The 17,998-nt window shown below is 41.1% G+C and overlaps 1 protein-coding gene across 2 annotated transcripts in view; it reads left to right on the top strand.

Annotated features, from left to right (window-relative positions):
• The window catches only part of klhl5 (kelch-like family member 5), a 74,921-nt gene extending 61,836 nt beyond the window's left edge, over positions 1-13,085 (top strand). For both annotated transcript variants that reach the window (XM_078164407.1, XM_033624293.2), the window contains 6 exons: positions 366-441; positions 2,371-2,457; positions 4,111-4,185; positions 4,583-4,720; positions 6,124-6,295; positions 8,768-13,085. In XM_078164407.1, coding sequence (XP_078020533.1) covers positions 366-441; positions 2,371-2,457; positions 4,111-4,185; positions 4,583-4,720; positions 6,124-6,295; positions 8,768-8,824 — 605 coding nt within the window. In that variant the 3' untranslated portion in view covers positions 8,825-13,085. The remainder of the gene's footprint in view (positions 1-365; positions 442-2,370; positions 2,458-4,110; positions 4,186-4,582; positions 4,721-6,123; positions 6,296-8,767) is intronic.
• Positions 13,086-17,998: the final 4,913 nt, after the last annotated feature.

The following is a 17,998-nucleotide window of genomic DNA, read 5'->3' as shown; positions in this document are numbered from 1 at the left end:
AACCTGTGTATCTTGTTTGAAGGACAGTCTCCTCACTCACTGTGCAAGCCTACTTTTGCAATGACAAAATTTAATAAGGCGTGTTGTGCTGGTGCTTTGTTGTTTTTATAAATGTTCGCATGTGTGTGTGAAGGGATTTAAACACACATCTGGCACCACAGATGTTCTGGCAGATAAATCCCTTGAGTGCGGAGGTGTCAACATGCTGCTAACTCTGCATGCCTGATGTCCAGGGTGTGGTTGTACACACAATAGAAAGTCACACTCTCGTGCTAAATCTTTGTAGCTTTATGAGCTTGTCCAGGCTGACAGTGTTTTGGGAAGCTGCCATGATATAATCATGCACATGATGTTGTGTATTGCAGGTGTAGCTGTCCTAGAGGGGCCCATGTATGCAGTAGGAGGACATGATGGCTGGAGCTACCTCAGCACAGTGGAAAGGTAAGAGGATACTTTACATAGCTGTTATATTCTGTTATTTACTTACATATTAGATCAGTTCACTCACATTACCAAAAATTAGGGCTGTTAGCGTTAACGCATTAATCGAGATGTGATCAACGCCAGAACATATTGTGTTAATTTTTTCTAATGGCATTAATTGCCTGCTGCTGTGCTAGCTATGCTATGCTGTTATGCTAGCCTCCCAGAGGGGGGCTAAATAACGCTCCAAAGTTAAGCTACATTTTGACGAGGGAAAACCAGCATCCCTTGACCTCTTACAAACAGCCAAACAGCAGCCAATCAGAAAGCAGTGATTTGGCGCCGAGGCCAAAGAGCAGTCTACCAAGAAAAGTTTGAGGTAACTGGAATAAAAGCAGGAAGATATGTAGGCTATCCTACATATTTGAAGTAGAGGATATGGGGGTTCTGCCCCAGGAAATTCTTAGTGTCATCAAACTTCATTTCCTGCTTTCTGGTGAATTTTTATGCACCAATTTATGGTGGAAATACCCTTTTCTTTGTGAAGGAAAATACAAAATTCAGGCACCAAGTGACAATTCAAAATAATTTAATTTAATGCAGTAAGGCTCTCAGGTATTCTGTATTTTTCTTATTCTGTATTTCTTTCAAATATTTATTCTCCTGTCGATCACATTTTCTCATTTAATGTCATCCCTGCTGAGTCAGCATACTGATTTAGTCTTCAGTCCTTATTTATGACTTTTGTTACCTCTTTAAATGTGCATGTGGCACCTATTCACATTAATGACAGATTAATTTTTTACAATGAATTCATAAACCTCTGGATTTTAATAATGTGTTAATGTGTTGAAGAAATATCTCTGCATATGTTAAAAACTTCCTGCACATTTAAAACATATACCACATATCTGTGTTCTCTGAGAAGTTGAGAGTAAAATCATAATATTTTGAGAAAAAGGTCCTGTCCTATAGCCTGCTGTGCATTACATTACTGCTCTACGCTTTAGTATCCCGCTTTCGTATCTGCTTCAGACAGACGCAGAGCCCCATATGGGACTCTGTGGATGAGACAAAGTTTAGGAAAGTGGCTTTGCCTTGCTCTTCATCAGAGGTGGAAAACTGAAACTAGATGATCTAACAGAGAGCAAGGTGAGCTGACTGTACAAGTCAGCATCTTGCTTATCCAAAAAATATAATGATAATAACAATAATAATGATGAATAACAACGAGCCACACTCAGTTGTAGAACAATTTTCATTTTGACGCGCCTTAGCAGAGGAGCCTAGCTGAAGTATTGGAGCATGCCATTCCATTGTAAACAATGAAAAGCTGCGCACAAGTCTTGTCTTAAGCATGGAAAGGCTCACAGAAAAAAGCTTCAGATGTTGGTGGTAGAAGCAAGCCTAATTATAAAATTGTGAAGATGCGTATGTGGGACTAAAGTGCTATTAAAAAACAGACACACAAACCAGCGCTCCCTGACATTCTCTCAATATTCTTGGACTGCCCCTGTTGAGACAAGCTAAACCGTGTGTGTGTGTGTGTGTGTGTGTGTGTGTGTGTGTTTATTCTCACTTACATCATATCTAGCCTTACAGATAGCAGATAGTTTTGGTTTTATTTAACCAGGTTTTCAGATATTCCATCTCCGTCCTAATACAATGAGTTGACAGTTTCATGACAGTTCAGGGGGACCATTTCTTCAGTTGAAAATAGTTCAAATAGAAACTGTTGACAGCAGTTTCTGTGAATTTTCTAGAGTAACACGAGAGCTGTCTTTGGGAGAGATGTTGCTGCTGAAAGATGCAGTGATGTGAAAACTTAATCTCTTAACTGAACAGTATATTTCATCACTTGTTGGAACATTAATCAAAGTTCAAATTAGCCATGTATAATTATGTGCAGGACTGAAAAAATGTTAACATACTGTATTTTGTCACAAGGTGGGACCCCCAAGCTCGCCAGTGGAGCTTTGTTGCAAGTATGGCAACACCCAGAAGCACAGTGGGAGTAGCTGTACTCAATGGCAAGTAAGTGAATCCACTCATGTATTGCTTCACACATGTACTGTACATATATCAAAGTTACAGGTTCTGTATGTGACATTCAGGGCATTAATATAGCAGCAAACCACCAGGGCTGTATTCAACCATAGAAGATCTTGGTCAACTGAAATTCCACCTACTCCTCAACCATTCGATTAGTCAGTAGGGTAAAAAAGATCTGCACATTATCTCTCGTGGAAATTCATGTACTTTTTTTTAAATGCTTAAAGAGCTAATCATCACTAAAGCATTTGTCATTCAAGAGAGACATTAAAAAGAAATGGAATGGTTGGAGTTGTCATATTGACATCCAGGGAGTGTTGATTGATTCACTTTGTCAACTCGTGTACTGAATAACAACACAACAAGTACATTACAAGGAAACGTTGGGCACCTCTTCGTAAGCTTCATTTTTCAGCCCCAGAGGTTGCCGCGTGCATGTTAGTGCATGTGTGTATCCCACTAGATATTTAATCACTGCTGACTTGCACTGTGCTCATACAGCGGTTACAATTCATATGCTCTAAATTTTGCATAGAGCCCCTTTAAAGATTCAAAATTAGCACATGCACTTTAACACTGAGCAATCTTTTAGTTGTTTGTTTACATCTTCTTATGAATGCAATGACTACAAGTCGCCTTGGACAGAAGTGTCAGCCAAATTGATGTAATTCAATCAATTGTTGACATTTTTAGCAGAAATGACATAAACTGTACACATATGGATATTGCATCACCTCACTTCATTATAGTACTTAGCCACCATATGCCATAGAACTCATCAATTAATAAGCTAAATCAAGTGCTTGTGAAGGTAACAGAAATTAGGTTAGATCACTCTGTCTACTGTACGTACATTCCTGCACGACACACTGCAACATCAAACAATAATAGCAAAGGTGACAATACTTACAGTCACACAGCACATGAACACAGTCACTCATGCACAAATGCACATATTAACAGTATGATTTGATAAATTCAGGACTTGAATCCTCACTTGCTCCAGAGTTCTCCTGCAGCCGGCAGCAGAAGTTAGAATTGCAATATTGTGCTGTTGTTTTTATTATTCAGTGCCTCATAGAGATGCTACAGAGAAAGGCTTTTTAGATGCTAATTAATACAGAAACAACTGATTTGTGCTAAGCATGCCCAGCAGTTGTGTGTGTGTGTGTGTGTGTGTGTGTGTGTGTGTGTGGGTGTGTGTGTGTGTGTGTGTGTGCAAGGCTGCATGCATTTGAGTGTGCATGTACTGTATGTGTTGTATATTCTCTGGGCTCTTTGCCTGATGGAGCTCATTACTTGCTTGACTGGTTCTAATGCACTTCTTTCTTCGCCCTCCCAACTCCACAGCAGCCAAACACACACACACACACACACACACACACACACACACACAGTGAGTGACTGCTCGGGGTTGTGATGCCCCCAAGAGTTTTGGCTGATTGATTTTGCTCACCTCACTTTGTCCCCAAATCCTGCAAAACGCACACACACAAACACACCCTCGTACCATCTGTTTCAGCATCACTAAATTGAAGAGGGACTTTCAGAGTCCAGAAATGTGCACAGTGTTTTGTGTGGCAGGCGTTTTGTGTGTGTGTCCAGAGAGGTAATACAATTTTCTCACATCGTCAGGTTATATGCAGTAGGAGGTCGTGACGGCTCATCCTGCCTGCGTTCAGTGGAGTGTTTCGACCCCCACACCAACAGGTCAGAGACATGGGACTTCATTTGACCAGAATTAATGTCTGCTCTGTCTCCTGTTTTACTTCCTGTCTGCTGTACTTTCTTGTAAAGCGCCTCTGTGCCTTTAGGGTTATTTACCCACAGATCAAAGGAGACAGTAACCCTCTCAGGGCGTTAGAATAGACCACATTTAAACCACTTCTGTTTATCAAGTACAGTCATTATGGTCTTCACTGGAAGGCTGAGACAAGTTTCTTATTGGTCCTCTGAAAATAATCTTCCTTTAAAAAAAAAAAAAAAAAAAGGGAGCACATTTTGGAACATTTAGAATTGGCAGCTTTTTCAAGTTTTCCCATGTTGTAAGTGTGAAGGTCTGCTTTTTTCTCTTTCTCTTCCTGATGTTTACAACCTCCTTCTACAGATGGAGTGGTTGTGCTCCTATGGCTAAAAGGCGTGGAGGTGTGGGTGTGGCCACATGGCATGGCTTCCTGTACGCCATTGGAGGTCATGATGCTCCGGCCTCATCCCTTGCATCGCGGCTAAGTGACTGTGTGGAGAGGTGGGTCTATATGTACTGGATGTATTTGTATGTGTGTGTGTTTGAATTGTAAAAATTTCAGTGCACAGTTTACTATGTGATGGATCAGTGTATATATAATTTGATGGATTACAGTATGTTTTTATTTAGTATGGTTAGGTGATATGATGGTATATACTGTGCGACACTGGAAATGTGTCCACCGGTAGAGAATTTGCAATACCATTCGTATTACAGGAACTGTGTGAGGCAGGCTGTGTAGCACATCAGGGCTGGACTCTCCCTTGATCTCATGACTTCCATGTGATCTCATGAATTTAGCTCATGGTGATCCAGCTACCTTGCCAGGTATTGTGGTTTGGACATGGACATGGAGGATAAGAGTGAAGTTGTTACATACAGAAACCTGTAAGACTTGAAATGATTGTTCTCAGGAACCTTAAAGCTTCCATTTTGAAGGAATTTTACTTTTACTGTTTTGAATGCTTTGTTTTTACCTCAAGTGTTGTCTCATGCGTGGTAGCTGTTTTAGTATTTGTACAAAATTTCTAAATGTATGGTATGGTTATTTTATGGATATTTTTAACCATTTCTTAATTGAATTTCCACAACAGTTACTGTATCGTCATATATACAGTTACCATGATGAAAAGTTACATACACCGTGACTGAAGATTTTAGCCATGGTGCCCTCTCCTATTGTTTATAGAAAAATAACACAGTTCTGTGGAAAGATGGCACAGTCTATGTGATGCTATTGGACCTGTACTGTAGGTGTGGATGGCAGCGTATATTGCCATTTTGTTGTTGTTGTTGTTTTCAATATTACCACAGGGGGGCACCAAAGTCTATTTTTTTATTTTTTTATTCTTCAGAGTGGTTTTCATTTGCTTTCTTGTGGAGAGTTAGATGAGAAGACTGATACCACTCTGTCAGGACTTAGCTCAGCATAAAAACTGGAAGCAGAGAAACAGTTAGCCTGGCTCAGTCCAAATTTTAAAAATCGGTCCTACCAGCACCTGAAGGTTGACTGATTAACACGTTATACCTTGTTTGTTTAACTAGGACACAAACGAAAGAAAGTTTGTGATTTTAAGGGGATTTTTGTGGAATAACTTTTTATTTTTACATTTCTGTCAGTGTATGGATTAAACAGATGAGATACAACCTTCTTAATGAGCTTTGTTTTTTAGGAGCCAGGCTAGCGGTTTCCTCTTGCTGTCAGTCTTTATGCTAAGCTAAGCTAATCACCCTCTGCCTCTAGCTCTATAGTTACTCCACAGACATGAAATTGATATCGATTTTCTCATCTAACTTGTGGAAAGGAGGCGAGTAAGTGTATTTCCCGTAATGTTAAAAAAATAAGCTTTTATTTAAATGTGATTTCACACTTTGTGTGTTCTCTGTGTGATGTCTCTGTACAGGTATGACCCTCAGACAGATGTGTGGACAGCAGTTGCCCCCATGAGCATCAGCAGAGATGCTGTTGGGGTTTGTCTCCTTGGCGACCGTCTCTATGCTGTGGGCGGTTATGATGGTCAGGTGTATCTCAACACTGTAGAAGCCTACGACCCACAGACGAATGAGTGGACACAGGTACACACTAATGCAACACACACTCACACACACACACATCTCATATACACACATACGCATTTGATTTATATGAATCCATTTGCTTGTATTTACATAGACACACTGACTGTAGTTCAGTAAAAAACAAGTCATAAATCATGATGTACACCAATAACGTTGTTATATAAACACACACAGTCACAGTCTGACCTTCTCCCAGCTCCCCTCTCATGTATCTTGGCATGTTTTCATTGTTATGTAAATGTGTGTTTTCCTCATGCTAATATTGTCCTTGCCACCGCAGCAGAAGGAGAAAAAGAAGGGACTATTTTTTGAACGATTTCACTCAGCACAAGTCTATCACACTTCAGTTTATACCTCATCTCCTGCATAGCCTCAGAGGATTTCCGACCAAAGTCGCTGGAAATCTGCTATTTTAGAGACATGCACCATGCTGGGAACAAGAGGGGGTAGATGGGTGGATACAGAATAACGAAAACACTCAGACTGACACAGAGGGATGAGGACTAACTGAGATGTGAGAGGACATGTTCATACCGTTAAATGTGTCCTCTGTTCATTGTCAGAAAGTGAAACAAACAAAGCAGTGGATTGGTTGTCTGTCCTTTCCTAGTAGCACTACTTCTCCTGCTTGCTTTAGCACAAATCTGTCAGTCTCTCTACTTCCAAGACTGATAACATGGGTGGTAAGTTCATGTTTTTAAAATCAGGTGACTGACAGACAGCTTTGACTATCAGCGCAGAAGCAGTGGCTACAAGAAGTAACAGGACTAGACAACTACAAAAAACACAAAGCTTCCCTTAGAGCCAAAGGATTATCGTCACTCCCCACTCCCCGCTGTGCTGGACTCGGTGTTTCCTTGCAGGGAGTGATGAGGTCAGAGCCCAGATGCCAAATATCAATGTTGTACACATCCTGCAGTAACATAATAATCCTTTCGCTTGAGTTCATTCCTGACCTCGGAAACAGTGTCAGGCAAAACAGTCTCACCTCAAGGTCCATTTAGTAGTCGTCTGGAGCTCTTCATATCATTACCGATATTACATGATGTTTATCAGCAGGTGGAGTTGGCCAGTAGTCACAGCATTATAGATGTTAAAATGTTCCATTTTATCTGAGCACTTTAAACCTGCAATAACTATTTTTTATTGGGATGTCCTGATCAAGTCTGTACTTGTCACTGTGCATGAACCATTTGCAAAAACACCAGTGTCACAAATGACATAAAACAATCTATACATCCGATCCCAATTACTTAAAAAAATGCCTTGATTGGCTCCGATACTAATCTTTGAGATTGGATCAGGACATGCCCAATTTTTTGTCCAATTGGAGGTGGTGGAAACAAGTTGCAAACACAACACTGGCACATTTTCACTTTTATAACCTGTTATGGTGAGCTTATTAGCAAACAGATTCTAATTTAGACCACCAGACAGACACAGAGCAACATTATCAGTCATTTAGAGTTGTGTGTTTGGCCCCTTGATGAATGTAAGTCCAGTATTCACTCTGTTTTTGGTCTCCACCGACTCCTGATGGAAATATCAGGTTCTGCTAAAAGCTCTACTGTGTTCATCAGCTAGTCATTAACTGTGGCTGAAAAAATCAGGCCCAACCTCGCATGAACCTGCATAGTTTCTGTCCAAGCTCAACCTCAGCCCAAACCTCAGCAGCAGTTTTTTTTTTTTTTACAATTTCCACTGTAAATTTTTTTTTAAAAGAATAGAAAACGTTTATTTCACGCCAGTCTTTTTCAGTGTCGTAACAGACATTTGTGACATGATCTCTGACATACATCCTCTTCAAAATGTTCAGCACAGCCCAAAAGCATATATATATATATATATATATATATATATATACACACAATAGAGGCAGGAACTGAGATGGGTTGATGGCAACACAACATTACATTATTCATTATAATACACTAACAAAAATTTTTAAAAATCACAGTTGGAGCGAACCCTACTTGATTCAAGTCCAGGGGAATTTTGAGAAATTACAGCCCAGCCCAGCCTGAGCCCGACGGGTCAGGTCGGACTCCATCAGGTCCTGGCACAGAATCAAAACTCTTATCTGTCTGTTGTTTGGAGCAAAGCAGATAGTATACAGAGGGTTTTTTTAATAGCTTTTTCCACCTGCAGTTTTTAGTGGAAAGAGCATAAATGCTGAAACTTATTTTCAAGCTCCATAAAGCTGAAAAGAGTTGCAGAGTCGGATGATTATTCTCTGTTGATCTGAACGAGCGACCTATTAAACATTACACACTGCAATTTGAACCATCGGTATTAGAAAATATTGATTATATGATAGAATTTTCTCAACCCCAAACAGGCACATCCAATCTTTAAACTCAGCAACATGAAATGGCATGATTTCACAGGACTGCACTGATTTATAGTTTGAGATAAATCCATTGCTGCACTGTTTTAGTATCCATCTGTGACTCTTATGTTTCTTTGCAGGTAGCACCTCTGTGTCTGGGCAGGGCTGGAGCATGTGTGGTGGCCGTCAGACTGTGAAAACACAAACGCTAACATTCAACGCCGGACTGTGCATGACCTGGCTCAGACAGAGACCGTCTTCTTTGTCATCACTGACTTGGTCACTGAAGTTACAACAACAAACCCATCTGCCTGCCAGCATGTACCTGACACCGGGAAGTGAGAGACTGATTACTGAACACACTTCAGGTTTTTACACTTCAGCAAAGTCAGATTTAACTCTCCGTGACGACTGCCTATGGTTAGGCTGTGGTTATACCATGTGTCAGGTTTCTGATAAAGTTTTTATATTTGAAGATCCTGATAACTTTTGACGCAGAAATGAACTGCCACCGACACCAATGGTGAAGGAGAATCTGCAGTGTTTATCTGAGCATGACAGAACAACTGTCTTGCAGCTTTTTTTTCCTGCCTATTATTTTGTTCCTGTAGACAAGGTGGGACACACACACACACACACACACACACACACACACACACAGAAACCTACATGGTTGCTTTCAGCTTCTATTTCTTTTGACAAAAGGTGAGAGAGACAGAGGGAGATTGTCAAGACCGTTGAGGTGCCTCATCATTTTTCTCCTAACAGCATCTGATAGTGTGTATTGATGCTATTTTAATATATTCCCTATTATTTTATGCTGCAGTTGGCGAGTTGCTCTCCTCGTCTTTCTTTCCCTTTCTCGCCCGCTGACAGATGAAAGAAAGACTTTTGACATAATCAGCACAACCTTACAAACAGCCATACTGTAAGAAACTGTGACACTCTTTATTCTTTTCAGTCAAAAACATATCATCATGCTTTTATCTAATATTTCTCTGTGTATGTCTTCCATGTTGCATCAGCTCACATCTGAAGCACACAGATACTGTGATGTGCAATTTATTGTAGCTTTTTTGTACAAGCTCCAATGGCAAATTATCCAACTTTTTCTTTTTCTTTTATTTTTGGCTGGACCACAGCATGCAAGGCCAGCCCTGAAACACTAAAGTCTGTCCATGAGTGAGCGATGAAGTTACATCATTGATGCGAGTCAGTGATGTCATAAGTGTTGGTGTTTCTCCATTGGCTGTTAGTCTCTTGACATGAATATTCCCTGACTGAGCCGTGGGTGCTGTCAGTCCTGTATTACTTTATTCCTCATTTTATGTACTCAGGTGTAGCATGATAGCATGGTGGAATTAGCAAGCTAGCTAGCTAGCTAACTAGCTCGCCACTACATGAGTGAAATTTAACAACTTAATGCTTCATCCACACACTCTTGTCACAATAACAGAAAGCACGTTGCTTTTATCAGATGAGTGGCAACTTTGTCCAGCTCATTTTCTGTAACCACTGTTACGTTAGCATAAAAGTATGGTGGAATTGGCACGCAAGGTAGCTAACTAGCCAGCTGTGTTTGAAATGGCAAATTCTGACGGAGGAAAGAGAGGATCACCTCATCAGTTTGTTTGAGGAACAAGCCTTAAAATTTATTAGTAACGTTAATGACTATTACAGGTTACAGTGTCGGAACAGGTGCCATCACTGTGAGAAATTTGAAATTAGATGTCAGAATGGGTGCACCTACCTTAGTAACAATCTGAAACTAGAGGTTGACCAGTTAATTGGTTTGGCCAATTAATTGGCATCCAAAGGACGTTATTGGCAGAACTTGGCTCTGATAGTGACCGATTGTTGCAAAGCCTCAGCTAGTGAGGATGTACGTCACTGACCGAAGTGGAGGACAACGTATCCTCATACAATGGTTCGTATATCCTACAACATTGCACACACAACAGTAAGAGTAATATCCTATGAATAAGCGCCCCATGGATGACATTGCATTCTTGATGTAAAGTTATGTAATTAACGTAAAGTCACAGAGGTTAGGTTTAGGTAAGTTAAGTGAAGGAGGTTAGGTTACGAAAAGAAACAAGGTAAGGACATGCCTTAAAATGACTCAAAGTTCACATGGGTTTGAATACCGGTCTTTTGGGGAAGTCATGAGGGAAAGTCCTTTGTTTTGTGACCTATCCACAGCCCCAATCTGCCTTCTAAGTGGACCGCTCTAGACAGCTTCCTTTTTCACTAACGTCAGTGCGTTTGTCATGTGATGGCAGCCTTCCAAAATATGCGGTTTATGCACAAATTACTGGCTCATGATTACATAGGATGTGTACGAATTTCGGTGCATTACTTTTCATGTGAAAATGTACACACAGTGCATGAGAACAGCCTGTCCTAGGGTAGCAAAGGAATGACCCACCCTCCTCTTCCTCATATTGACTACGACTTGTTGCTTTCATTGATTGGGTTGGTTAGGTTTAGGCAAGAGGAGTGGGATTGGTTAGGGTAAGTGTAAGAATGTCAGGGTAAGCCAATCAGAAGCAGAGTTAGACAGAGTAGAGAGGTCTATCCTCTGTATCCTGGGGAACGCAAATTCACAAAGAGAGGAGGGTTGTGTTAGATAATTAGCAGATGCAGCTCTAGAGAAAGCAGCTCTCTTCTGCTGTGTGACTCTGTCAAAGTTTATTGTTCCTCATTTTAACATTTATTTACATGAAATTTTGGGCTGGACCACAGTGGGGTAAAGTCCATGGCTGAGTGCATGTCACCACTTCCTGTTTTAAATTAAAAGCCCTCCAGACTGTCATTCACAGTCCAGCCATTGACTAGGGTTTGACCTATTCTTGTTAACTTTGTCAGTCTGCCATTGTTCACATAATTGTGGTCCAAAAAAGCACTGTTATTGGGTTTATAACCTGAGTAATAATACTAAGAGTAGCAGTGGTCCTTTGTTGATCCCTGTAGGGAAATTTTGCTTTCAATTTCCAACAGAGCACAGGGTCAGCTATTTAAAGGCTTGGTTTTACACAGGGTCAGTGATCTGTCCTACCTCCCTCTTTTCTGCTGTTTCCTCTGTGTGTGTGTGTGTGTGTGTGTGTGTGAGATTGCAAGGTCTATATTTTTATCTCAAATGAGAATCTTCCCCCTTCCCCTCTCCACATGTTCAATTCCCTGCTGCTTTCTCTTCAGCCCCATTTTCCCATTTCATCACTGCACACACACACACATTCACACAAATGCACGCATCACTATGTTTCAGAGCAGAATTGGAGACCCAGACAAAATGAACAACAGACCATATAATGAGACCATGAATTTAATAACGTTGATTCAGCCGGTGCCGACGTTTTGTTTGATGTCGAGTTCAAAGCGTTATTAGATTTGATGTCGCTGCAGACAAAGTATCAGACATTAGCAGAAAATGAATCCTGGGAAACGACCTCATGACTTCATCTTTGTGGGCTTGTTTGAGTTTTAAACTTACATGTCAAGAAACCTCAAGAATACAAAGATGCTGACTGCAGGTTCAATACTGACACACGCCACCATCATTTTATGCTGTATACTTAATAGTGTATTTCCCCTGTGTAGCTCGATCTGCTTGTGTGTGTGTGTGTGTGTGTGTGTGTGTGTGTGTGTGTTTGTGTGTTTGCATGTGTGTGTTTAGTGTACAGACATCCTGACAGTGAGAGGCAAAGCAGGCATCCTGTCTGAACTGACAGATCTAGAGCTAATGTAGCCCCCAGGATGCACTTCACAAACACACACAGACATATCACATGCACACTCACTCACTCACACACACACTTGTACAAAGACACACTTAACCACACAGCTGAAAGCCAAGTGCCCCAGGAGCTGGTGAAGATTGAAAAGCCTCCCAGATTTGCCGGCATGACATCTAAAAAGCAGAGACGGAGCAGGCTAGCGATTCCCCACAGCCGAGCTGATGTTTATTCAAGTCTAATGCACTGCTGCATTATTCTATTTTCTTCCCCTTCAAACCTGCCCGCTGTTTATTTAGAGAGTAATTCTCTTTAGATCAGAGCAGAAGAAGTGTGTCACCTCCACTGTGTAGAGGTAGTCAGAGAGTTTGATTTTAGTCAGAGGTTAAAACTAAAGACAGACATTCCAAATCAAACTATGTATTTCATGTATATTATGTACATAAATAAATCTCAGATCTGTATGTAGTCTTATTGCATTATGCTGTATATTACACACTAAATCTGCAATGTGTTATTGTGCGTTTCTTTTTGTACCATGAATTGAGATGAAGAAGAGGCAATAAAATGACACTCCATGAGAAAAGGTACAGCTGCTCATCTCCTCTTTTTGTACCAGAATATTGCACCTCCTCTTTTACAATATAAATGATGTATGTACAATATATGCTGCTGTAATATGCTGTTATTGGTCTTTTATACATTAAAGTCAAAATGTGATTTAACTCTTGTTTCTGTTTTTTTTTTTCGCCTGTGTGAACATTGTTATGTACAACACTTTTACAGTAACAGCTAAATCAGGTTTATGATACAGATGTTTTTGCAGTTTCCATTTGTCACAAAAGCACTATAAATGCCATTATGGTGTAAATTTGTGTGTTTATATGTGGCTCTTATCTCTTACAGCACCCCCATCAGAGCAGCCCTAGTGATGGCTTTTGCAGTTTGGAGGTTTCTGTGCTTTTAATGCAGGTTTTTCCGTGGTGAATTAATTTGCAGGGCCTGGGGGTTAATATGAATCCTCATTACTCTTAAGTGTGGATGCTCTAACTTAAAAGCTGCAGCCAGAGTCACAGCAGCAGGTTGAAACCTTTGCTGAGTGAAACAAGCGTACGAGGAAGAGGAATGCTCACGATTTACAGATACTTTAACCCCGGGACAGCAGCCAGTAGCCAACTGATACACCCTGTTATTTATTGCAGGGGAGGCTTTTAATCATAACCAGCTCTGACAAACGGCTCCCGGTGGCACTGAAAAATGACACCAGTGACCTTGTCTTTCCGCCTTAAGAGCACCTGAGTCCATTACGCCTGACAGGAACGAGAAGGAGGCAGAAAGTGCCGGACTGTCTGACTCCACATGTTCCACATCCAAATGTTGAGGTAACCTGCAAACAGTTTAGACATGCAGCTGCGAATCTGTCAGTGTTGTACACAGGTGCACACATCTGCATTTACCAGGCAGGTTAACTGCCCCACTGGCCCCTCAGTGAGTCATTATAAATTTAGGTTGTGCAGCCAAACATTGCTCAAACACCTACTGAAGGTAAAATTAGAGGTGTAATTTAAAGCTGGGGAACACAGGCATATATACATACTGTACTGTACTTGATACAGTAACCCAGTGTCATACATTGTTTTATTTAATCTTAATTCATTGTACAGATGCACGCAGTTAATTCACTCAACACCTCCTTCCCCCGCTTTCTCTGTTTATCAGACCACGAATGAGACGAGAATTAGCTGCTAGCCAGCCCACAGTCCCTCCGCCTTGCTCCATGCCACTGTGAGCTGTTTCCCCAGGAGGAGAGCAGGCAGCAGCTCAGGAGACTGACCTTCTGTTGGTGGTTGTGACGACTTGAATTCAGCCAGTGCAAATCCCCCCGCCAGCGCCAGGTGTCATGGTGGGCTGCAGCAGCACAGGTCTAACCTTTGTAACGCCAGCTGGGGTTTGCGCTGGTTGGATTTGAGTTGCTGCAAGAGCTGACTTGGGATCAGTCTCAAGAGCTGCTGTCTGCTCTCCTCCCAGCAAGGTGGTCTAAAGAAACAAGGAATGAGGCAGAGGACACACTGTGATTCAAGGCTCTAGCTATTGTTAGCTATATAAACGTGAACTTGTAGTTGCAGCTGTGAGCCTTTGGTTCTGGTTAGCAGAAAGCTCAACTATTAGCAACATTTTCTCTCCATCTCTGAAACGCTTTGCCAACACCTCCACTTTTTTCTATGTTCATTGTCAGACTCACTTATAGACTCTTTTGGAAAAGTCTGTCCTCCTTTTTTGGGTTGCTTTGCAGGGTAAGCAGTTGGAATAGCAACTTTCTCTGCAGGATTCTCCGCCATTGAGTCAAGCTTTCACTGAAGGGACGTGCATACACATCTGCATTTTTAGAACAGCCAATAGGAATGCCCTCTCTCCGAAATTACCTGTTATTGTCCAAAGTCTTACATCACAGGCTAGATTCCCTAAAGCCTGAAAACAGAGCTAAGGGGAGGTGCAGAGCTAAGGGGAGGTGCAGGGGAGGTGCAGAACCGCTTATCCTGTTTGGGGTCGTGGGGGGCTGGAGCCTATCCCAGCTGACACTGGGCGAGAGACGGGGTACCCCCTGGACAGGTCGCCAGGCTATCACAGGGCTGACACAAAGAGACAGACACATTCACACCTACGGCCAATTTAGAGTCACCAGTTTATTATGGGATTTGTTTCCAAGTGACGCCAAAGTAAAACTGCCTACCCCAGCTTCAAGGGGTTAGATACCACTGACGGTGCTATCACAGTGTACACACATCTTGAACTTTCCCTCCTGCACCAACACTGTCATCACTTTGTGATGTCAATTATTTTCAGGTTTTGATCCATCCTTTTCAGAAATGAAGTGTGTGTGATTACACTTTAATTAACAAAATGAATATTATAAAACACTATTAATACTAATAATATTGTTAAAATACTACTAATATAGATAACTATTAATATAGAGATTTGTAACCAGTAGTTTATTCAAGACCCTGAAAACAATGTCACAAGGTCTATGTCGTTATTTTTTAAGAGCTTTTGATCACATCGCCTGATCTTCCTCAGCAGAAAGAGTTCAAATTTGAACATCTGCAAACTCCATCTGCTGACACTGAGTGCTAACACTGAAAGCTCCACAGCAGCTTCTAAATGGAGCTTGTGCTGAGACAGTCTAGTCAACAGGTATTTTTATTGTTATGATAATCATTACACGTCTATTTATTAATCAGAGTCTGTTGTTACTCTGGCCAACATAGTCAGGACAACTGCAGTTTGCATATTACAGCATGACTTTGTCTTATGATGAGTTACTGTACAGGCTGGACTGATTTAGTATTGTTATACAGTGTTGAAGACGAGTAATAAAGTGAGTTGATAATCAACAAAATGCCTGAAATTTCTTTCTTAATCATATTTAATTAATAATAGGTACAGTACAGAACTTCTTAAAAGTTCACCATGTGGTACACTGACTTGTTGTTTAATTAGTGAAGCATGAAAGTTTAGATTCTGCTGATTCAGCGTATTATGCAAAATGAGACTGCCCTGCAGGGATAGCCAGCAGTCCAATGGGAATTAACCAGCCTGTATCAGAATCTTACAGAAAGTGTTATGTCCTGCAGTCCTGTCATAATCTGCAGAATCTGGTCCTGCAGGACAGTGAACACTTCAGGAGGATTTTGTAATACCTGGACATACCTGTATAATATCTGCAGGACTGATTTACAGCTGAATCATAGGCCTATTCTTGTGGGACTCTGTGTAACAAGCAGATTAATTAACTGCAAAAAACACTGTCAGAGGCTAATTTTCTCTGCAGCTGCAAAAATGTGAGGTTTGACCTTAACATAGTGAATTTGATTACACTCAGTAAATCACAGACTTTTAATGATGCATTGCAGGATTACAAGATAAATTGTATTAAACTGATTTAATTTCTCTTCTGTTACTGAACTGTATAACACTTCAATTTAAAAAATGTACCATGGGTTGCGATAGCATTGAGTCTACTTTTCTCACTTGGGGTTTATTGTCTCTCTGGCAAAAACCATTTCACAACATTCATTTTTCATCCGTTTTTTCCCCCCTTCTCTCTGCTCTAATTTTACCATTTTGCTTGGAAATCATACAGCTGCTCCCTTCAGTGCATCTTAATGAGATCTGAGTCAGCAGGGTGCTTTCTGCTTCGGCATGCCGGAGCACAGTGAGAAATATTTGTGTCACACATTTCACACATTTCATTCCAGCTCCCAGGTTACAGCAAAAATAAGCTGTCACACTTCCATCAGTATATGAGAAAGTACAGAAGGTGCTGTATCACCAGAGTGCTTTCCTCTGGCTTTCATCAATAATGAAATAACACAAGAGAAGGAGCGGCTGACCTTGATGTATTCCAGATGAACAGGAGGATAGTACAGTGAGCCTGCTCAGTATGGCGCTGGAGAAGCTTAAGATGGTGTTTCCTCTCTTTCAAAAAGCATCACTGATTACTCACAGGACAACAGAAAAGATTAGATGGGACAGAGCAGGTGTTAGAAAAACAGCTGTAGTGGAACGATGAAGTCCGAAAAATTGTGCAAGGATGCCGTCTACTGGATCTGCAGTGAAAGTACACTGTTCTTGCATTTAAAACTTCACTTCAGTAAAAGTACAATAGTAGTAGCATTAAAATATGTTTAAAGAACCAAAGTAAAAGTATTTATCATACAGAGTGAGCCACTTCAGGATAATTTACATATTCTTTTGGATTATAATTATCGACACATCAGTGTGTTCATCACTTTGATGTTGCAGCTGGTAAAGGTGGGGCTAATTTTAATTACTATATGTACTGATCCATAAAAATACATGAAAATTATGCTGATTATAGTTCGTGTTAATAATGATGCTGTCAAAAATAAATGTAGTGGAGTGAAAAGTGAGATATTTGTTAGAAGGATAAAGCAATATAAAACGGAAATATTCAAGAACTCAAGTATAGTATTTCATTAAACTTCCACCACAGCTGTTCAGTGTACCATATCATGTGTATCATTTGTTTGAACATATCATGCACTTGAGGAAGACTACAGTCTCCTCATCACACCACATATACTTATTATTACATAGTTATGATTGTCTGTCTTACCTGAAAGGTTATATTTATTAGTGCATCTCTGCTCTTTGGTCCCTGGTGCATCTCTGGTCCCTGGTTAGCTTAGGTCTTCACATGGCAAAACACAGGATTCAGCAGTGTAGGTTTCTGGATGATGCTATAAATGCAAAATTGCCAGAATCTGCAGGTGGGGGGGGGGGGGGGGGGGGCAGGTTGCTGAAAGAGGTTGCAGATGGAGGCTGCAGAGGCTGTAGATATAGAATCTAAGCTGTCTGTCAGAATCTGCAGGTGGAGGCGCTGGCTGCAGGCTGCTGGCAGAGGCTCTAGTTAAGGTTTAGCCAAGCTGGCTCTCTGATTCTGCAGGTGGAGGTGGCAGCTGCATGTTCCTGACAGTGGCTGTAGATGGAGGCTGCAGAAGCTGTAGATGGAGGATCTGAGCTGTCTGCCAGAATCTGCAGGTGGAGAAGGCGGCTGCAGGTTGAAGACAGAGGCTGTAGATGGGGGAGCTGAGCTGTCTGCCAGAATCTGCA

Source organism: Epinephelus lanceolatus, chromosome 3 (genome assembly GCF_041903045.1).
Source record: "Epinephelus lanceolatus isolate andai-2023 chromosome 3, ASM4190304v1, whole genome shotgun sequence".
NCBI classification, from domain to species: Eukaryota; Metazoa; Chordata; class Actinopteri; order Perciformes; family Serranidae; genus Epinephelus; species Epinephelus lanceolatus.
This window is presented reverse-complemented; position numbering and strand designations above follow the sequence as displayed.